Source organism: Pelobates fuscus, chromosome 3, assembly GCF_036172605.1.
Source record: "Pelobates fuscus isolate aPelFus1 chromosome 3, aPelFus1.pri, whole genome shotgun sequence".
NCBI lineage: Eukaryota > Metazoa > Chordata > Amphibia > Anura > Pelobatidae > Pelobates > Pelobates fuscus.
The window spans coordinates 113,784,491-113,808,160 of record NC_086319.1 but is presented as its reverse complement, the minus strand read 5'-3'; the positions used below and the strand labels follow the sequence as shown (position 1 = coordinate 113,808,160).

At 38.9% G+C, this 23,670-nt stretch overlaps 1 protein-coding gene across 4 annotated transcripts in view; it reads right to left on the bottom strand.

Moving 5' to 3' along the window:
* FNIP1 (folliculin interacting protein 1) overlaps nt 1–23,670 on the bottom strand; it is a 91,713-nt gene that overhangs the window by 25,873 nt on the left and 42,170 nt on the right. For 2 of the 4 annotated variants that reach the window (XM_063447428.1, XM_063447429.1), the window contains exons 3-8: nt 15,441–15,578; nt 11,160–11,260; nt 7,083–7,157; nt 6,181–6,275; nt 2,250–2,333; nt 75–146 (exon numbers count right to left, since the gene is read on the bottom strand). In XM_063447428.1, the coding sequence (XP_063303498.1) occupies nt 75–146; nt 2,250–2,333; nt 6,181–6,275; nt 7,083–7,157; nt 11,160–11,260; nt 15,441–15,578 (565 nt within the window). Of the gene's footprint in view, nt 1–74; nt 147–2,249; nt 2,334–6,180; nt 6,276–7,082; nt 7,158–11,159; nt 11,261–15,437; nt 15,579–23,670 lie in introns of those variants that run through there. The other 2 variants (XM_063447431.1, XM_063447430.1) reach the window with 2 other exon arrangements.

Below are 23,670 nucleotides of genomic sequence, written 5' to 3'. Positions count from 1 at the left end.
CTGACATCAGTTTGTATTCGAACTTTATGAAATCAAGGAGCATAAATTGTTAAAATACAATAATGGATTCTCACCAGATCGTGCTATGCCGCTATCTCGATCCTCATTGAATCCCCGGTCTGGCATGTCCATTGGGTTGCTGTGGACTGGAAAACAAAATTAAAAATGATTATTAAAATGCAAATGCAGTGACAGCAGGTCCAAACCCATGCACTTGGTAGGATGTAATTCTGTAAAATTATCACAGCTGTGCCAATAAACCTTGTGAGTGAGACAGATGGTAATATTGTGCCCTCCAATGTATTTATTTTCAGAAATTTTATAACTACAGTGAACACAAATTATAGAGATATTTTATTTGAAAAACTGATTTTACGTGTCCAAATGATCATGCAAACCACCACCAAAAGCCATTGCACAGCTGAACAAGTCTGCAAGTTCGGGCCAATACGACTATGATTTTTTTGTTTGTTTGTTTTAGGCTTCCCACTGCATTATTTTTAAATACAATCCTATAGTCCGATTCGATAAATAATACAATTACCTGACAGCCAGCAACAAATTGTGTTCGTGTGAGGAGAAAAAAAAAAACCAAAAAAACTCACTGTGCAATATCATACTTTTGGTTGAGAACTTGTCTTGTTCAGCTGGGTTTTGAAACTTCTAAATTAACAGGTCATGTGCTTGTGTGAGAATTGAGAATATCAATGTGTTAAAATTAAAACAATATCGGCATGCATTTTTTTTTTTTCTCCATACAAATAGTTTTTGGTATTGACAAAAGTGGTGCTCAACTCCGGAAATAAGGTCGTTTTACCCTCTATGCAACATACATTTTGGCTGCTCCACTATATGTCAATGTTTCAAATTCTCCGTTGTGACCTTTGCCTTATAAGACAACTGAAACTTTGTGAAGATTGTGCAGTTGCATTGCATGGCAATTATATCGCAAGTCCATATTGGATTTGGCTAATCAATCTGAGCCACAAGGTAATGTTCAATAACGGACTTTTTAAGATCCTCTTATCTTTTTCAAAGCAAAACATTAACCAATTCCAAGTATGGACTGAGCAATTAAATACGAATTTGAATTAAATTCATCACGTTTACTGCACATCAATTAATTTTGTTAAACATGCTCATCTCCTGCTGATCCAGCTTCTAATAACACATTGTGTAACGTACTAATTTAAGCTGTACTGTCATATCTCCGGGTGCCATAGGGAAATATTTTACCGGTTTATCATTTTAATAGGACTTAACAGAACATTTCAATGTGAATGTTTTACTAGGTAATATAAATAAAAAATGAAATAAATATAATGCACTGCACCATTCACAGTCCTATTCAACTAGCTATAATTAGAGAATAGCACATTCCATTTTGGAGGAGCAGAAGCACGGAATTATAGGGACACTCTACTGCCCAAATAAGAAGAAATCACTATTTAGTAGATATACCCCAATGAATACATACATGTATTTTTCATACATGTATTCATTGGGTGTAAATTATAAGCTTGAGAAGCCACTGAAGCTTCCCTTCCGACAGATGCACGCACTGCACATTGTTCTGATCTGAGAAGGAGATATGGGGGGAGGTGACATGCACAAGTAGCACAGGGGAGTTAAGGAAAGCAGGCAGTTTGATGGACAGCTAATGGGTGTTTCATTAATCTCAAAAGTGCTGATTTCTCATACAAAATCGCAACTTTTATAAAGTTCCTTTGAAATGAGGTACTCCTCACCCATAAAGCACTTAACCAAGCTGAAGTGCTTTATGGGTGTGGAGTGGTATTTTATTAATTAAAATTCAGCAGATAGGGTATCATCACTGAAGGTTAAAAGATGGATGGGTGGCGGGGGTTTAAAATACAATATTTTGTAAATAGTACAGGCCCATTTAAATGCTTACTCCTATTTAATCTAGATTGTCCATATTGTTCCCTAGAAGGATATTTGAACTATGTCAAAGAATTATTATACAGTGACGAAAACACAATCCTAACAAAACTAATTGGAGATAGAATGTCAACTGTTACAGTAACACATGTACATATAGGTTTTTGCATATGGTTGTCCTTTGTGCACTACACCGAGTCTTTTGTTATTAGTAAAAGGTTTTAGCCATTTTGTTCTGATTGCCTTAATTATGGATCTTGTAGTTCCTTATTTCCACAGTGAAGCCCCAACTTAACATGCATCGAGACAAACAGTCTACACTAAGCCTCACACAGCACGCAGCACACCTGCAAAGAAAGAGGCACTCCGGATCAGGCGGAGCGGGCCCTGCTCTGAGAATGCCCGCCTAGGGCTGCAAAGCTGAGACAGACCTACATGTCGAAATGTAGAATAGGTTTGCAAAAAAAAAGTTAGTAGGACAGCTAACAGCCTAGAGGAGACAGAAGAAAACCATAAAGGAAAAAAGCACAAACATAAATAAAACAAAATCAAAAATAACAAGACAATAAAGTTTTAGACGCTCTAACAAAATTGGTTTTACATGAACAAATAGCAGGATGTCGGCAAATATGATTGTAAACGCTTTAAATTTGTTTACTCTTGTTTATGGAATTAGTTAAACTTCCCTTGAGTGTAAATGCACTGGACGTAAAAAAAAATACAGATAGATATTGGAGTTCTTAGCACATTAATTCTTCTCTCCCAAACGTCCTTTTTATGGGTTTTATAAATAGTTGATGGTAGCAATTTTATTTTGCACATTAACATTCTGGAACTCAATGGTTATTAACATTTTTTTGTTTTGTTTTTTAAATAAAGTTAATGACAAGTTATTTACCACAGGACTTGCATTTTAGATGCTAGAGAATGTATAATAAAATATGCAATATGCCTTCATTAATTAGACTTGGATTTTTCCAGTGACAACCACTGCACTTGGAAAAGCAGCCACACAAAAGACTTCATTGTGGATAATTGCCTGGGGCTACAATGTATTCATATGTATTCTTCAAATGATCATTGTCAGAGAGCATAGCACAGGGATCTAGTTTTGAGTGTCAACCCATGGGTTAAAAGCAAATTCTACAGATGTTTCAACAGGAAATAAATGGTGTAAAAAAAAAATAACCTTAAATAAAAACTTTCCCATGTCGACCAAAATACAACAGTGACATTTAAAAGCGCTTACAGGCATATTTGTAAATATTGTTACATTTTTGTAGCTTACGTTTTAACATTGCTCTGAGCATGTACATGGTCATTTTTCCGTACCATAAAATGTGATAAATAGCAAGGGCCATAACATAGTGTTATGTGAAGCAGATAACAGAAGGTTAGATATGTAATCGATATAGTAAAATCTATCGAGAGATTCAAGTAAAGTTTATAGTTTTGGTCTGTCAGGCATTTGCAGTTTTGCTGAATAGTAAAGGATCAATGAGGACCAAACAAAATTGCTTTGTATCATTCAACATTATCTTTATGAAAAATGTAGAACAGTACTGTTTCCTAATAATGTGCAGTTATATAAATACTTAAAACACAGATTTGGAAAATTACTTTTCAATTCCCATAGTATGTCAACCAAATGGATTTTAATATCACATAGGTAGCCTTCATAGAAAAGCCTGTCTGGAGAACTTATTCAGGCTACTAACGTTACTAAACAGTATTCAGAAAAAACATGTACAGGGGTTGCCCTGCCAAAACGGATAACAGCGTAAAGGGACACTATAGTCAACAGAACAACTACAGCTTATTGTATTTGTTCAGGTGAGTAATCCATCCCTTCAGGCTTTCTGCAGTAAACAGTCTTTTCAAAGAAAATGCTGTGTTTACATTACAGCCTTGTAATAACTCCACTGGCCACTCCTCAGATGGCTACTAGACGTGCTTCCTCCACCTCCACCCTCTGCATGCAGACACTGAACTTTCCTCATAGAGATGCATTGATTTGATGGATCTCTATGAGGAGATGCTGATTGGCCAGGGCTGTGTTTGGCTTGTGCTGGCTCTTCCCACTTGATAATCTCAGCCAATGAGGCAGATCGGGCCAGAGCCAGCAGCAGCAAACTGAAATAAAGGAAAGATTTTACTATATTTAGGGGGCAAGTGGTGGTCCAAGGATGTTTTTAACACTATAGGATCAGGAATTTCTGTTTGTGTTACTGACCCTACAGTGTTCCTTTAAAGAGTAAAATTTTAAGTATTTTTTTTAAAGACATGTGTTCCACCTCCCCATTTCTAATTATTTCTATTTAAGGATAATCATGAAAGGTATTCAAGACCTTTAGTTGAGAAATCTGGTTTTACTTCGAGATTATTAAATGTACATTGACTGTGACACCTGAAATATATGTAAAGGTAACCTGTACAGAAAACAATCAATTTAAAAAAAGAAAAAAATTAAAAGAATAAGCCAAAATAATGTTTTAAGACACCTTTCTGACATTTCAGTACTAGTGCACCATTTAATAATGCAGGTATGTCATGTTAAACTTATTTTGTTTATGATGCCAATATAACCTTGCTGAAAACTGAAAATTAGACATATATAAATATACAAGCATAAATTGCTGAAGGAAAAATGGTTATACAAGAACAATATCCAATTACCAGACAGTAATGTATCCAATAATTTCACACATCTGAAATTGTGCTTCTTAGAAACGGAGGATTATTGGTAAAAAATATGCTTAGTGCCTATAATTCACAAATGTGCCTTGAATATAAATAAGCTGTATATGTATCTCGGTCTGCTTTTATAAACCCTACCTAAAGTTGTCATTTAATGCTAAACAAACAAAAGCTAAAAACAGAATGCAGAGACAAATGTCTTTAAACTGTAGGCCAACTAAACTAAAAATAACCAAGAACCTTCATATATACTGCTCACTATGACAATAATAGGTTTTTTTGTTTTTTTTAACCAGTTCTCATATGATCAACAGCCTGAATTTTTTTTTTTTATTATTATACGATTCTAGTCTTCTGTATAACAAGTCGAAGATCAGCAGATCCATGCCTCAACTGCGAACGACGATCTTGCCATGAGGCAAGAAATCTCACAATGCTTTCATCATTTGGAACACTCACCTTGTAAACCTACCCCCTTCAAGTTGCTTTCCCCTAAAAAGGGAACGTTAATCACCATTTCAGCTTTGCATTATAACAAAGCTGATGGTGAACAGGGCCCCCATGCAGCCACTCTCAGCTCTGAGGGTAGCTAGGAACTGCAGTGATGTGCAAAAACTAGAATTCCAGATTTCCGATATTTATTTTTCCAGGTTTTGCATCTGCATGCACATCCTGGTCTGAGCATGACAAAACTCAGCTTACTACACAGTGAAACGTGCCAACTATAAATGAATACTGCTATCAGCTTACAGAACAGTTACACTCATTCTGTGTAATGAGTGAAACTACTTTTTGGAGACAAACAACTTATCATTAGGAACTATGTTGGGAAGGGGTTTATTGTATTATAGAAGATCCCAGAAACAAGAATGAGATGCTCCTGAATGGGTGGAGGGGGTCTTCTGCAAATGAAGGAAGACACACTAAACAGTGGTCTGCTTGGGAGCTTTTAAGGAAATGCCATTTTAAATTATTTTGTTTATATAATATATGAACAATAGAACATTTAAATATAGGGGGTCAACTTTATACCATATTTTCCCTTTAATCTCATATTTCAAGCTGCTCAATGTATGCAAGTCTTCTACAAGCAATGAACTGTAGAATTCTCTGATAATCCTTTAAAGGAGTCCCCAGATTCATTAACTGTCTTACTATGCAACAATGATGAGTAGAGACAGTAACAGAACAAGAGGATATGTTTCTAGCGTTAGTGGTGTGGCTAATGGAAGGCAGCCTACATCAGAGTCTCTCTTCTATCCTACATAGAACATAGAATATCATTGACCTATATGGACCATTGATATAGTGTGTGTCTTATGCTATTCCAACAATAAACACAATATCTATTTTCTGTAATGTTTACAGAGTTCTGCATTGCCATACTATTCGAGATGCAATATCGCAATAGACAAAAATTAATCTACAAAACCACTAAAACTGAAGATCGTCATTAGGCAGTATGAAAGCTCTTAACAACTAAAATGTGAAAATCCAAACCTGCATACATTTATATAGAATACACCTTACATTTATCATGATTTAAAGCAAAAAAAGCAACAAAGAAAAAGCAAATAATACCTATGTTTCCAAAGAGTCCATTCATGATGCTGCTGTTGTCTGGTTTCAGCGTGTTGTTGTTGTCATGGCTAATGCACTCAAGGCTATCTTGAAGTCTGTAAAATTAGAAAAGATTTGAGTGCTTCCAAAATGAAGTACTTTTCGAGCACATAAATAGCACGCCGGCTGATTAGTTTTAATTAACTAAAGCAGAAAAGATGGGAAGTTAAAAAAAGCAAAAAGCCAAGGACTACCACAACCTGAATCACTATGAATAATGCCCCCATACTTTTACAATTTAAGTAACAAATATGTTGGATACCATCCTTCAAGTCAGTTTGTTGTCAAAATTGTTACTTTTAGAGACAATGACCACAAGTTACAAATGACTGATTCAGTTTATATATTTGATTGAAAGGTGGGCAAATCTGAAATCTGTATCTCAATCAAGCAAAAACAGAATCTCAGTGAATTTCTCTAGCCTCAATTGTTACAGGCTAATGCTAGGTGTAATCTAAAATAAGACAATATAATTATATAAATTTATCAATATCAAAGTAATATATTTCTTAACTGCTGCTCCAAGCAGTCATACCCGATCGCAACTAATTTAACAATTACCACCCAATGTTGCAATTGAGCAGGGTAGACGGTCACTCTGTATTCATCCTAAAACTGTCATTAAAATAACGATGGGGTGAATTACTGCCAATCGCTGATCACTGGCTTTCACAGCAAACAGCTGTTGCACCCAACACAGAGCAAGCTAGAGTTGAAATGGGATGGACTGAACTCCAAATAAACCCTTCATAATCCCACGACAGATAGTTTGACGTTCAGGGTACATAGAATGATTGTTTCACTAGACATTCAATTGCCCGAATACCTTTCATGTGTTTGGCTTGTGTTCAAAATATACTCACGTGTTAAGACTTCCATAGATGCTGCTTCCAGTCCGCGCTGTGAATACCTTGCTTAGCATTAACTGAGGAGGAGATCTGGAAAAATAAAGGCAGTATTTACAAAAAGATTATGCTTCCTGTAATTTGTCACTGATGAAATAACAGATCCAGCTGCCTGTGAAATGAGCTAAAAGTTTTCTAATCATTTTGATATAACTGATATGGAAATTAAACACAAGTGTAATTTAATAAAAATGAATACACTCAGGTTATTTTTTTCTGCTTTGCACTACCATAATTAAAATGGTTTTGTTGTGAATCCCTCTGGAATACACAGATCCATGAACGGAAGGCATATGACATGGTGAAACAAAAGCTGTAGAAGTGCTCCTTTGGCAACTGTTTTACCAAGTTCTGATATAAATCTGTTTTAGAGGGGCGGAGCCTGGCTGCTCAACAGAGCAGATGCATGCAGCTTGAGCTCCAGCAATAAAGCAGAGAAAAAAGCAGTTTTAAGCCTAAAATCAGGACTCAAGTAAGAAAACTTGGAAGCTATCACTCACAGGGGGCTCCAGGCACAAGATATAATACTCACCCTGAAGACTACTGTTGCCGATGGCTCGAGAGCCCTATGGCGGCCTGCTGGGACTTGGATTTGGGAGAGGCGCCCTGCACAGAGCCGCCACACAACCTATGTTGACTGCACCCTGATGGACTGAGGTCCCCTATAATATGTTTGATAGACAGCTACAGCTTGATGATGTGCAGGTCTCTAATAAGTCTTGAACAAGCTTGATGTATTTTTTTTTTGTTTTTTTTGCACGCTATCTAACTAAACCTTCTAAAAACACATCACACTCATTCCTCAGACTAGCAAACACACAATCACATAGTCCAAGCGATTACCAGGGCTACGCTGAGATAACCGGGAGGTATTACATGCACCAACCTAGGCTCTTTTGTACCGCATGACTAGCAAAGCTTGTAGCCCAACATGTACATAATAGATAATATAGGGAGATTGCTATCTGAGTTTCAACAAGCTAGCTAGGCTGGGAAGAAACACTAATTAATACCATGGGTGAACCCCCAGCACTGATCCTAGTGGCGTGGCGACCATAATGTATAATGTATGAGCATGGGAAGTTTTACTTTTTGTAGGATGTGGGCCTCTGCCTCATCTCCGGGGACCCCATATACAGTATACACATAGCATACCCTCTGTCGGGCAAGCATACACAGTCGATTGTGCCATACTCAATAACTGTAACAGTTCAGCATGTTTAAGTTTCATTACTTAAAAAAAAAAAATGAGGCATTGTTTCTTTGGGAAATGTTATTCTCTGTTGTGATCTCCCCAACGTGTATTTATACTTGCACATTTCCCTTCTTTTACTTCTTTATCCCAACTTATTTGCCTTAATAAAAGAAAGATTTACAAATAAATCTGTTTTAGAAATGTTTTGCTTTTCGGGTCTGTATAAATCAGGTTATTACAATAATGATAAAAGAAAAAAAACAAAAAAAACAATACGGACTAGAAATATTGAAATTATCTCTTTGTTAAGCTCGTGTTATGTTTTGAGTTTTTTTTTTTTCAATACAGTTGCCATTTTCAGTAACTTATTTTGAAATAGGGATAGACAAGTTAAGTTTAACCTACTCTTTAAATAATCGCTATAAGTGTCATTTTTCCATTGTAAAAAGTATGTAACAAGTTTCCTTCTTTTTTAAAAAAAATAGTTTATGTGTGAGTATTAGTCCTTCTTGTTCTACTAGAACACAACTCTGACCACTTGTGCACAGTACTGGGAACAAAGCTTGCAATTGTCATGTTTTACAATCATGTCTGGGTTTTATAATGGCATGCAGTAGTGCCTTATTCTCCAGCAGGCAGCTAGGGACTTGCCAACTCACCTGTTGGTTTATCATTTCAAATCATGTTTGCATTTGTGCAAGTCATTCTGTTTTTCAAATGCGTCCCACCTAGCAACACAACTCTAACGGACGCACATCACATACAATATGGACTGCCAAATACCATTCAGGAATGGGCAGCTGCACCCACTGAAACCAGATTAAATTTCAGTGCCCGTTCTGGAGGCGGTCTATACAATCTTAAGATAACTACATTGTTCAATGTACATTTGATTGCAAATGTAACTCTTCAAGCAAGAAAATGTATTTAATAAAAATATAAATAAATAAATAAAAAAAAGGGCAAAGCAATTTTTTTTTTTTTCTTTCTTTATTTTTAAACGGAGATCCCCATTTGTGGAGTGTCATTTAAAGTATTATGGATGTTCACAACAGTTTGTGTAAAATCCTAGTAATCGAAGGCTAAGCAAAACAGAACCACTGGAAAGGTCATGAATTGTTGTTATTGTTACTCAATTATTACAAATCATGTTGGGGGGAAGCAGCAATATTCATGGAGAAATTGCCAACGGCCCTTGGCTGGAACACTTTGTAGACTTTCCTCTGTTGATGAATTTCCTGAAGGTTTGTAAATAGGGACTGACATTTCTTTGTGTGGACAGCCTTGAGGGCAGAGAGGATTATTCAAGTCCAGGCCCCTTCTTTCTTACCATTTTCTATTTTCCCTTGCTCTACACTGTCCCTTTTTCTAACGACTCCCCCTATAAGGCCCCTCTAGACATCAGGCTTACTGCAATATAGCCTGTTAGCCCAAAATTTTAACTCCTGTAGATTCCATGCCTTGTGTCTTTGCTACCCACTTATTTATTTTAATAGGATAGCTAGTTGAAAAGATAAAAACAAAACAAAAAACACTATAAAAAGTACCATCTTGTTACAGATACCTTTTGTTAAAGAAGACGAAAATAATTTACCAGTTTGGAGTTCATAAGGTATTTGGATAGAATTTCAGACTTTTTTGCTTTTATGGCTCAGCAGGAATGTGGAAATAATAGCCTTGATAGATATACATCTTTTTAAATCCAATTCAAGTAATGTTTTGCTCCAGCACCACAGAAAGCTCTGCTTCTCATATCATATCATTTTTTTTTTTTAATATTATTTATTAGAATTTTTTTTACATTTTCTTATTCATTTCAACTCTGTATGCTTCTCATATCTTAATCATTTTATTTATTTCTGCACAGACTGAATCAATTATGCTGATTGCGACGGACCGCTGGCACTCCGACCGAGTACCTCCGCCAATCGATGCTCCTAGTGCTTGCCGAGGACTTCAAGCACTCCACCAGACACCATAAGCACTGCAGTCCCCACTTCCAGCGATGCAGCTGCGCCAGGGTCTCGCCGCCGTCCTCCACCCACCCTGGACCCAAGAACAGGATCCAGCTTCCAGTGGGTAGACCTCTCTTACTCCAGAGAGCGTAGCAGGAACAAGCTCTTACAAAACCTTATACTCAGGGGAGTATTGTGATTATAGCAATCCCCAAGAGTGTAGTTATCCCATCCCCCAAATATGAGCCAAGGCTTCAAGAAGGGGTCAAGCAGGTAAGCCAGTACTTGCAATAAGCCAATTTAAGCCAGTACTTGCAATTTATACAATTCCTCAGGCCAGATGGAACCCAGGCACACAAACCAATCAGAACAATACTACAATGTCCGACAGTCCCACATACAGCACTCAAGCCCTCCCCTCTGCCTGTGATACAATTAACTAAGACAATGGACTCTAAGCAGAAAAAAAACATACATTTTTACAAACACCCAAAAGTACCCCAAAAGTAGCCCCGATCTGGGTGAACAACATATCCAAAAATCACCCAGATCGGTTCAGGAATTTCCTGGAATTCTTATTTTTGCCCCACCGTGCACATGGTCCCATGCACAAAACAGTTCCATACACTCGACGGCAAAACCCTGCTGGACAATTTAAGATGGCCGCCGCAACATGATTGAATCTGGTCCAGTTAGAAGTCCAAGGGGCAGAAACAGTGCTTTTAAAATCCAATATGCCCAAATAGTGTTTTTAAGGGCAATATATCGCAGGTTCCATAGTCACAGGGCAAGAGGCTAGCAAGCAAGCCTCTCCAAGTACAAGTGGCGAGGTTACTTTCGCCACACTGATTACTAATCCACTTAAGGATTTGAAGTGCGACATACCGTATCTGGTGAATTTTCAGTGTAGATCCTTTATAACTCATTGCCACAGATCCAAACATCATCTCCCCAAGCATATTTGCATCAGAGGGGTTCCGAGAACTCTGAAGAAAAAAAAAAAAAAGTATTAGAAACAATTATAGATTAAGAGGATGAAAGAATTTATCAAACTTGGGACACTTAAAACAACATTTTAGCATAGACATAACACACGAGACCATATACACTGTGTATCTTAATATAATAATGTTGATAATGTTTTGTCAGTAAAAACCACAAAAATATGACTTTTTAAGGTTTATAACAGAACGAAAGGAGAAAAAGAACATACCCATGAGCATAAAAATATAATTACTAGTGTTTCCTCTCACCTGTAAATGTGCACAACTCCCCTACGCAAGTACAAGGTATGTTTGTGCATTTTTATTTTATTTTTGAAAAATAAAAATGACCATTTCAGTATGTGCAGCACATACATTGTAGGAACCCTCAATCATGACAGGTTTACATGGTCATGGAAATTACCTCCCTTAACGCGGTTACCATAATGTTGAAAGCCACATGAACACCTTGTGTTCAGTGAAGGTCCATCGTAAACCAGTTTCTTACTGGTTCTCTGTGAAAGCTCTATCAAGCAGAGCTGCAAATCTCAGTGTAAATAGTGAATGTGAAGAGCTGTCCCACTCTATGTATTAGAATCTTACAAACTTAAAGGGACACTGCAGTCACTATAACAATTTCATCTCTTTGAATTGGTTATATTGCTGGTATTGTCCCTACATTCAGCGTTGAACCATTTAAGAGCAGTTTAACACTAAATAAAAGTCAATGGCCACCTACAGTACGACCCCTTCTGTAGATGTGGCTAAGGCAAAGATTTTACACTTCCTTGTAGTCATTTGGAGCTCTGATAGGCTAAAAACTGTCAGCTGACACTCTCAATCACAGTTGCCCATTACTGCTCATTCTAATACGTCCTTATTAACCAAAGAAGCACAGATGAAATGGGCTGCTAGGGACTCTTATTTAGCGTTAAAACATAAAACACTAAAAAAAACTGTTTAATGCTGGCACCAGGGGATTCCAGATACCATATCCAGTTTAATGACATGAAGCAGACACAGTGCCTACAGTGTCCCTTTAAATGCATAAAGTCAGTAACCAGACTTTTTTTTACCTATCCAAGACCAACACTTTTATTGCATATACGTTTCCACTTCCTCTAACTGACCAAAGGTAAGCTTTTGGAATGGTCCTGATGGTTGTTGTAATAGGCATATTGTATGCATCAGCGCCCAAGAAACCACCTAAAACCACCAAAACTAACATAAGTGATAAGCAGCATTAAATTTGGTATACTAACAAAATCCATGAATGGGTTCATTATACAATTCAAAAATAAGGACAGCGAGTTAACACCATGTACACACTTTGGATCCATGTTAAAAACATTTAATAACCACAGCATTAGACCGGTGCTCATAATCCACAGAATAACTATATCATAAGATAGTGGGAAATCAAAAGGGAACAAGGTCCACTTACATGCTCTGAGGTGAACATTTTACTTTTGAGCACAATTTATGCACTACACAGTTCGTAATTCATTTCAGGAGCAGATTATGTAACTACAGACTAGCAATATTTAAAGTTCCGGAGTTTGTCATGTTTTATGTGGGTTCCTGTGAGCTGAAATCACGGTGTTCATAATGTTGTTGCGGAGGTTACTTCAGTAATCCCTAACTGCATTTAGCTCTGAGGAGACATTCATTTCATCCTCCAGGACACGTCCTCAGTTTTCTTCCCTCAGGCTGGCCTCTGGGTCTTTCTCCACAATGTGAACAATAAAACAACTCTTAAGGAGCAGAGAAGTTGAGCATGCTGCAAAGTATTAGATCTTCTGTTAAAAGGTGTGAAACGCCAGCAGTCTCATGCTCTGCAGTCGGTAGTTGTGGTTTTACAAAGGCTCTACTTGATATGCAAAATGAAGCTGTGATTTTGACTAAACTTGTATGTTTGAAAAAGGCCAAGCCTAATAAAATAAATACAGTTAACATCTTTGTTAAGCCCATGCACATACAGTTGCTGTATTACAAAGAGCCAGCAGGTTTACTCTACTATTTTTGGGCTGCTGTAACAAAACACTTGTGATCTCTGCAAGTTCGCTTGACACCAAGAAAATGTATTTGTGTCATATGACTGCCTTATTCTCCAGCCAAAATCTCATCTCTTATGTAAAATGTAATTCAAGCCAAGTGAGGAGAACCCAGTTCAACTGCTAGAGAAACAATTCAACATTTGAAAGTCTCACGCACTTGTCATTTAACTATTTGACCACTGAAGGACAGAAGCACATATTTAGATATAAAATACACCAGTTTTTGTTGTTTGTTTTAGGTTGGCCTAGTATTGACAGTAGTTTAAAAACCCTAATGTGTAAATACCCAAAAATAATCTACATCACTAATAATGCCAAACAAAGAAGCCACAAAATTGTCAAGGTTCTTGCACAGTAAAAAGTTAGAAACTATATACACTGAACAAAATTATAAAGCAAAACGTTGTTTTTAACCCCCATTAGATGAACTCAAAGATCTAAGACTTTTTCTATGTACACAAAATGCCTATTTATCTCAAATATTGTTCAGAAATCTGTCTAAATCTGTGTTAGTGAGCACTTCTCCTTTGCCGAGATAATCCATCCACCTCACACTTGTGGCATATCAAGATGCTGATTAGACAGCATTATTATTCGACAGGTGTGCCTTAGGCTGGCCACAATAAAAGGCCACTCTAAGGATCTGGGGGGGGTCCGAACACGAGTCAGTATCTAGTGTGACCATCTCCTTCTCATAGTTGATCAGGTTGTTCATTGTGGCAGGTGGAATGTTGGTCCACTCCTCTTCAATGTGCGGAGTTGCAGGATATTGGCAGGACCTGGAACACGCTGTAGTATACGCCGATCCAGAGCATCCCAACATGCTCAATGGGTGACATGTCCGGTGAGTATTCTGACCATGCAAGAACTGGAATTGTGTACAGTTCTTGCAACATGGGGCTGTGCATTATCATGCTGCAACATGAGGTGATGGTTGTGGATGAATGGCCTCAGGATCTTGTCACGGTACCTCTGTGCATTCAAAATGCCATCAATAAAATGCACCTGTGTTCGTTGTCCATAACATACACCTGCCCATACCATAACCCCACCGCCACCATAGGCCACTCGATCCACAACGTTGACATCAGCAAATCGCTCACCCACACAACGCCATACACGCTGTCTGCCATCTGCCCTGTACAGTGAAAACGGGGATTCATCCGTGAAGAGAACACTTATCCAAAGTGCCAGATGCCATTGAATGTGAGCATTTGCCTGCTCAAGTCGGTTACGACGACGGACTGTAGTCAGGTCGAGACCCTGATGAGGACAACGAGCATGCAAATGAGCGTTACTAAGACGGGGTCTGACAATTTGTGCAGAAATTCTTTGGTTATGCTAACCGATTGTTGCAGCAGATGTCCAGGTGGCTGGTCTCAGGCGATCTTGTAGATAAAGATGCTGGATGTGGAGGTCCTGGACTGGTGTAGTTACACATGGTCTGCGGTTGTGAGGCCAGTTGAATGTACTGCCAAAACATTTTCATAACCCACTAAAAGAAGAGTAATCTGCGTGATCAGTAGATACTTAAAGAGACACTTTGTTACCAAAGCAACTCTCACTGCTCAATTATCTGTCATTTAGGAGTAAAATCACTTTTGTTTATGTCCATGGAGCATATGCCACAACTCCTCTGGCTGTGTCTGACACAGCGTGCATGAAAAACACATGGATTGATGTTCAATCAGATGTTAACTTGCTTTAGATGTTTTTATCTCCTGCTCTGTAAATTGAACTTTATTAACAAACAGGAGGGCTCCTGCAAGGTCCAGCTAGATATTAACAGAGCAGTATATAAGAAATTCTAAATTAAATAGACTGTGCAATAAAGGAAGTTTAAACAATAGATTTAGAAAGGCGGTGTAAGTCACATGCAGGGAGGTGTGCCTAGGGCTGTATAAACAAAGTGCTTTAACTCCTAAATGGCAGGGAATTAAGCAGTGAGATTGCAGAGGCATAGTCTATATACAAAACCAATTAATTAAGCTAAAAGTTGTTTGTGGGACTATAGTGTCCCTTTAAGTAATAAACCACAGTTTTCACTATTACTTCAGGAATTTAGAAGACATGGGACAAAGTAGTCCAATAAGTAGAATAAGGCTGGTGAAAATTAAGACCACTACCTGATTTTTTGAGTTTTGCTCTTTTGTGTCAGACGACAGGGAATTTGAAGAACTGTCTAAAGACGTGGAACTGTCACCTCCAGGTCTCAGCTGACAACATTTCCCAAACACTTTCACTGGAGCGTCACTCACGAGTTTCTGCAGAGACAACATGGAAAAAGAAATATAAGCACTTTAGTTCTGACCAACGAAATAAATGTACGACAAGGCAAAAAAATTAAAAAACCGACTAGAAAAACAATTGTGAAAGGCTGTACTTGAAAGTGGAACAATAACATACACGTTTACAACTTTTTGGTAAAGAGAACTAATAATTTATATGAATAAAAAAAAACAACTTTTCATATCTTGCAGGAAATAACTGATTCTCTGCTAGTAGCAGCTATCGCAATTAATGCAATCCCGGAATCCCCTCCAAAATACAATTTGCTTCTGCGTAAAAAGGGGCACTAAATTCTACATTTCTATTATTTATTTTATTTATTATTGCCATTTATATAGCGCCAACAGATTCCGTAGCGCTTTACAATATTATGAGAGGGGGATTTAACTATAAATAGGACAATTACAAATAAACTTACAGGAACAATAGGTTGAAGAGGACCCTGCTCAAACGAGCTTACATTCTATAGGAGGTGGGGTGTAAAACACATTAGGACAGGAATTTACACTCAAATAAGGTGGGCTGCCCTTTAGGAGAGGGCAAGAGACAGGTATGTGAGGTAAGGGTTAGTCTTGGAGGCCATAAGCTTTCCTAAAGAGATGGGTTTTAAGGCACTTCTTAAAAGATGCAAGACTAGGGGAGAGTCTGATGGCGGTAGGCAGGCTATTCCATAGGAAGGGAGCCGCCCGTGAGAAGTCCTGCAAGCGCGAGTTGGCCGTACGAGTGCGGACAATGGACAGGAGGTGGTCACGGGCAGAACGGAGAGACCGAGAAGGGACATACCTATGGATCTGTGAGGCGATATAAGAGGGGCTAGAGTTGTTCAGTGCTTTATAGGTGTGAGTTAGTACCTTGAATTGACTCCTATAGCATACAGGAAGCCAATGTAAGGACTGGCAGAGGGGTGAGGTGTGAGAGAAACGACTAGAGAGGAAAATCAATCTAGCAGCAGCATTCATTACGGACTGTAAGGGTGCAGTACGGCTATTGGGAAGACCAATCAGGAGAGGGTTACAATAATCCATGCGGGAAATTACTAGAGCATGGACAAGCTCCTTGGTAGTATCTGGTGCAAGAAAGGGGCGGATGCGGGCTATGTTTTTAAGATGGAATCTACAGGATTTGGCAACATGCTGGATGTGAGGCTCAAAGGTGAGACCAGAGTCAAGTATGACGCCAAGACAGCGCGCTTGCAAGGATGGACTAATGTTGGTACCACAAACTTGGAGGGAGAGCGAAAGATGAGGATCAGTATTAGGAGGAGGAAAGACAAGGAGCTCAGTTTTTGAGAGATTGAGTTTCAGAAAGCGGGAGGACATCCAGTCAGAGATGGAAGAAAGGCAAGCAGTGACACGTTGCAGGACGGCAGGGGAGAGGTCCGGGGAGGAGAGATATAGCTGGGTGTCATCAGCGTACAGGTGGTAGTGAAATCCAAAAGAGGTAATAAGTTTGCCAAGAGAGGCAGTATAAAGAGAAAATAGAAGGGGACCAAGGACGGAGCCTTGGGGAACGCCAACTGAGACAGGGCAAGGGGAGGAGGTATCATTAGAAAAAGAGACACTGAATGAGCGTTGGGAGAGATAAGAGGAAAACCATGAGAGGACAGAGTCACAGAGACCAAGCGATTGAAGAGTTTGAAGAAGGAGAGCATGATCAACGGTGTCAAAGGCCGCTGAGAGGTCAAGAAGAATTAGTATGGAGTAGTGGCCTTTGGATTTAGCTGCGATTAGGTCGTTAGTAACTTTGATAAGGGCAGTCTCTGTAGAGTGGAGAGGGCGGAAGCCAGATTGAAGGGGGTCAAGGAGAGAGTTGGAATTGAGGAAATGAGACACACGGGTAAAGACAAGTCTTTCCAGAAGCTTTGAGGAAAAAGGGAGCAGGGATATGGGACGGTAGTTAGAGGGGGTGGATGGGTCGAGGGATGGTTTTTTTAGTATAGGTACTACAGTGGCATGTTTAAGGTCAGCAGGGACGATGCCAGAAGAGAGCGAGCAGTTGAAGATGTGTGTTAGAGAAGGCACGAGACAAGTGGAGAGAGATCTAATAAGGTGAGATGGGACAGGATCGAGCGGGCAAGTGGTGGGGCGAGGGGAGCAAAGAAGAGCAGCCACCTCTTGGTCAGTAGCTGGGGAGAATGTTTGAAGGGTAGGAAAGGCATGATCTATGTGTGATTGAGAAACAGAAAGGCAAGGAGGGGAGAATTCTTTCCTTAGCTGTTCAATCTTGTCAGTGAAGTAAAATGCAAAGTTATCAGCAGTAAGGTTAGTTTTGGGGGTGACCACAGCAGGGCGAAGAAGAGAATTAAAGGTGTGAAAGAGACGCCTGGGGTTGCGGGAACATGAACTAATGAGAGTGGAAAAATAGGACTGTTTGGCAAGGGCAAGGGCTGCACTGTATGAACACAGTATGAATCTATAATGGAGAAAGTCGGATTGGGTACGAGACTTCCTCCAGGAGCGTTCAGCACAACGGGAGCATCTTTGCAGGTAGCGCGTTGATTTAGTATGCCATGGTTGGGGGCGGGTCCTCCTCGAGGTGCTTGTTTGGAGTGGCGCTGCAGCGTTCAAGGCAGATGTAAGAGTAGAGTTATATATGGAGATGGCCTGTGAAGGACAGGAGAGGGAAGGGATGGACAGCAGTTGTGAATCAATGTCAGCTGACAACTGTTGGAGATCAAGAGAATTAAGGTCCCTCCTGAGTTGAGGGGGGTTAGGCTGAGGTTTTTGGGTGAGGGGGTATGTGAGAGCAAATGATAAGAGGTGGTGATCAGAGAGTGGATATGGAGTGTTGCAGATATTAGATACTGTACATGCATAAGTGAAGATTAGGTCAAGGGTATTGCCAGCTACATGGGTGGGAGAATTTGCCCACTGCGATAGCCCGAGGGAGGAAGTCATTGAAAGTAGTTTAGTGGCTGCAGAGGTCAAAGGTGGGTTTATAGGAATATTGAAGTCCCCGAGAATTAGGGATGGAATGTTAGAAGAGAGGAAATAGGGTAGCCAGGCAGCAAAGTGGTCAAGGAAGAGAAGAGGGGAACCAGGGGGACGGTAAATAACAGCAATGTTAGCAGAGAAGGGTTTGAAAAGGCGAATTGAGTGTATTTCAAATGATGGGAAAGAGAGAGAAGGGGGGGTGGGAAGAGGTTTAAAAGAGCAGTGAGGGGAGAGGAGAAACCCAACACCACCACCTTTACATTCAGAGTTTCTTGGGTTGTGGGTAAGTTGGAGACCACCGAAGGACAAAGATGCAGGGGTGGCAGTGTCAGAGGGGGAGAGCCAGGTTTCTGTTATGGCTAGTAAATCTATAGAACGAGAGATGAAGAAGTCATGGACAGCAGTGGATTTAGTTATATTGCAAACAGAGCGTGCGTTCCAGAGGGCAGTATTGAAGGAGGATTTAGAGGAACATGAGATGGGTATGAGATTAGTGTGGATCCTTGGGTTAGTATGTGCTGAGTTTGTTCCGAGGGGGCCGGGGTTAGGAGAGACATCACCAGCAGCTAGAAGCAGAAGGATAGAAAGGAAGTGAAGGTGGGAGTAGGATTTGAAAGTTTTGTAGGAGGGTATGTATGTAGAGAATTTGGGAGGAGTTGGTGGAGATAGGCTGGAAAGGAATGTGTAGAGTGCATGGGATGAATAGAGAGGGGAGGGGAGTAAGGTGGAAGTAATAATTATGGTGTTGCTAGGGACAGGTGAGTGAAAGGATAGGGATATTTTAGTGATGAGAGAAGTTAGTGTTAAAGTGAAAAATAGAAGGGAGAACATTAGAAAAAAATGTGTATTATATAGATATGTAGATCATATATACAAACACACAAATATCAATGAGTGATTAAACCAATGTAAGGATGCAGTGTGTTAAATAAATTCAGGTGAGGAGAGGTTTAGTGATTTGATTGGTGTGTTAAGGAAACCAGCTGATGTGCACTATCTATACGTAAGTTGTCGACCATGGGGTGGGATGGTGTGGGGAGGGTAGGGTGGGCAATCTTCCAGAGCTTTCTACAGCAGAAATCTTATCAATAATGAAAACCCATCTACTTATACAAAATAGCAGATTGTGTAAAAGCCCTTAAAAACATGACTTTTTATAAACTGTATTTAATAAAATTATTTTTTTATATAGAGTTGCTAATATTCAATGGGTTACTGAAGTTGTAAAATGATTGCATGGTACCGGTAGTTTAAAAATAATGTTTCCCTTTTTCTTGATTTCAGATTGCCTTCATGAGACTGAACCTTCCTCCAAAATATCAACAAAACCTTAAAACGTTTATGGCATCTCATTGTACATGTGTGAGATCATCTATGGAATAGAGATGCATAAGCACCATAACCACTACCACGTATGACAGTGGTTATAGTGCAAGGGCTTTTCAAAGTATGACATATGACATATTCTGCCACCTGCATTATGGTAAAATTTTGTGGAAGCATTGCTTGCTCGTATGGTCACGCAAATGTTTTGTGTGTTATGGTCACACACTGCAAGTTTATGCCAAGCAATTCAGCTTGAACACTGCCGGAAGGTGTGTTATAAGATTGTGTGGCCCCTGCAGGCTTATAGCAATGTTCGCACATACACTCTGAGCAACTAGAAAGTAGTGGGTATTTTTCCAATTAGAGGTTTTGCCTTTTAGCTGAAAGCATTAAGATGGATTTATATGGTAGGACTCACATAAGCAATTTGCCTTGACATGGCAATTGAACTTACACTTAATGGAACTCTCCAGTGCCAGGAAAACAAACCCATTTTCCTGGCACTGCAGGATTCTGCAGTTCCCCCCTCCCTCTCACCGCCCATCCCATGTTGCTGAAGGGGTTAAAACCCCTATTTATTGCAGTTTATAAGGGCGATGGGAGTTGGCATCCAGACCCCTCCAATGGGCAGATGGTGCCTGGAGTGTCCCTTTAAAAAGGGACCATTATCCAACTAAAGAAGCCATCAAGTAAAAATGTTCTAGATATATGGGAAATTACTACAACTATCTCCGGTGCCAACATAAGTCCTTCCTGTCCTAAGAAATAGCTCAAATACAGAAAGAAAAGAAACAAGGGAAAATAAATCCACATTGTTGTCTCTTTGGGTAAAACTAATTTTACCAGTTGTATCCAAGAGCAAATACAATCATTAATAAATACATGGCAATGAGTGAACCCCTTTGTTTATAGTATAGTATCACTGCTTGACCCATCCAGTAGCAACACAACAGCCAATAATATCTCCAGTTACGGAGCAGCCAGCTTCCATACCCATTTAGAAAGTTGACAGAACCGTCTAATTTTCAAGATAAATAGAACTTGGCTGCGATAGCATCTATCAGATTCATCCTTGGTTATACAGCCTGTAACCCTAAACATTAAATCTTTCATTTGTTATTCAACTGACCCCAAGCATGAAGGAAAATATTTAGCACGACGAATAAGGTTATAGGATTCCAAACACATATGTGAATCTACATCGAGTTATCATTTAGACTTGCCAAACACCTGTAATGGACCAAAATGTTGGCATTCATCAAGAGACTGACTAAATGAAATGACAACTTTCTTACACAACCATAAATATAAAAAATAAGATAAAGAAACCACTGACGTGTTGCTGTTGCTTTATGAAACATACACATTTCTTTTAGAAATGGATTAAAATACACACTCATCCCATGAATGAGTCTTTTACCACAATTATTCTGAAAAGTCTGACCTTTTGGCAATAAACAGTAAAGTAGTCACGGATGAAATAACCAAAAACAAAACTATAAAAAAAAATATATATATATATAAAAAATAATTATAATTTTAGGTCTGTTAAACAGCAAAACTGTGCTCATGAATAGGGGTGTCACAGTATGTTAATTATTTTGCTAGATCAGTCTTTTTTCAGTATTATTTCACTGATGTAACAATCCCGAGGAGAAAAAAAAATGACATGATTTACTCCTTTTGGCAGAGTTGAAGGACTTTTTTTTCTGATAAACTATTGCTATAGGCCAAAATGTAACCCAAAGTAAAAAAAAAAAAAAAAAAAAAAAAATGAGTAGCTGCAGGTACTAAAGTTAAATGGCCAAGTAGGACACCATGAATTTGTCACATTCAGTGTTACTGTTAAAACGTGTAAGTGTGTATGCTTTACGACTGTGTCTAAATTTATCTCCAATGGAAAAATAACAGTGGAGATTCAATTTACAAAAGATTATCCTATGGCTAAATATTTTAAACATGGGGCAGTGGGATTTCACACAGCTGCTAAGGTTACAGGTTGGTCACAGTCACTTTCAATGTAGCCAAGATTATCAAATAATGCAAAACATGTAGTTAATCTATTAGGTATATTTAAATATGGGGCTCTGCACTGATTAGTGATGGCTGTGTCACCTTTTTTTTTTTTGCTTTATCTATTCTTCAAGGGATACTTTATAGGAAACATTAATCCCATAAATCCACCAATGCCCCATCAACGCCCAAAATGGATACCTATGTTCTACTGCAAGGTTAGATTTTATAAAGGAAGGAGTTACGGTCTTTCATCATCTTAATTAACTGTTTTAAAGCAGCACAGCCACTTTTAAACAAGATACATGGGATATTTACACACACAACACAGTTTTTGCTACTACCCACACATGGGCTTTGTTTATATGTAATCGGCCACCAATACATGTGCCTGGTAATGCTTTTTTATACAGTTGGCACAGTGGAATTGTTGCCAAATATGGCTTTTTGAAACACGTTTCCTACACAAATGTGTTTTCTGCCTCTACAGTATCAGACACTGCAAACAGGGTGGAGACTGTGGGAGACAGTCATATGATCCTAGTTTAGACTCGTGAGCTACAATTGCAATTTATCTCTGACCCAACAAAGTTTCTGGCAATGCTCAGCAAACACATGACACACACCACATTAACTGCTGGCTAGTAGCAATTTTAACATACAAGACCACATTGGCCATATTCTAAGTTCCTCTGCTACCATCCCCATTTGAACAAATGCTATTGCTTAAGCCTTAAAGTTTGAGACTGAAGAAAAATAAATAAATAAGGGAAGGGGGGAAAAAAAACAAAAGCAAAAACTATGTTTTAAGGACTTCATTTTCTCTCTTTGTAAACTTAGTTATTCTGACCAATCTTTTGCAATTTGGCACAGTTTGCCATTTAGTGGATTTAGCCCAGGATGCTATTTCTGCATTAAACTATTAATACGCTTAAAGCAGAAAAAAAATCCATGTCGCTGATTTAGAACGGATTTGACTTACTGCGGCTTTCTCCATGTTGATTCTTCCTATTTTGTCCGTAAAACAGATGGATTGTAAGCAAACAGTGGATATACCACCATGCACATTACGCAGGAGCAATAGACATGGATAACAGTAGCGTAAACCACACATGCACTACACTCCTGCTTTGCGCGGTTGTAAAATGTAAACACCGTGTTTCATGACTTTTTCCTTCAGCACACATCTGCTAGGCGGAAACCATAACCTCCATCATGGGTGACATTGAGAATAAACTCTGTGTCCAAGCTAATACCCTCATGGGTGAAGCTGCCATGTTTGCTTTGTTCCCACTAAAATGTTATGTATATTGTGATCAAAAATCTCTTAAAATACTTAATCCCTTTAACCATGAGAAATCCATGGATTTGTGTTTTATGTAGATTTTAAGATTTTTTTTCATGCATTATACAGATGGCAAAACAAGAAAGGAACACTACAAGCACCATCACCACTACATCTCTCCGTAGTGGTTCTGGTGCACCCAATTTTTAACAGCAAGACTCTTTAACTGGGGTCCTCTTGCGTGCTACTCCCCTTGCCAGGAACTTCTGATAGTGTTCCTAAGCTAAAACCAGAGGTGCAGTGGCATCCAGTGAACTCCAGGTAAAAAATAAAATAAAATAAGAAGTCAAACCACAATGTAAGTGAACCAGGTAACTCTGGCATCATAACCACTACAGCACAATGTAGCATTGGAGTGTTACTTTCATTTTTGCCACGTACACAATGCAAGTTTAAAAAAATAATAATTGTATGTATTAACGAGAGTATTTTACTTAACCCCTTAAGGAC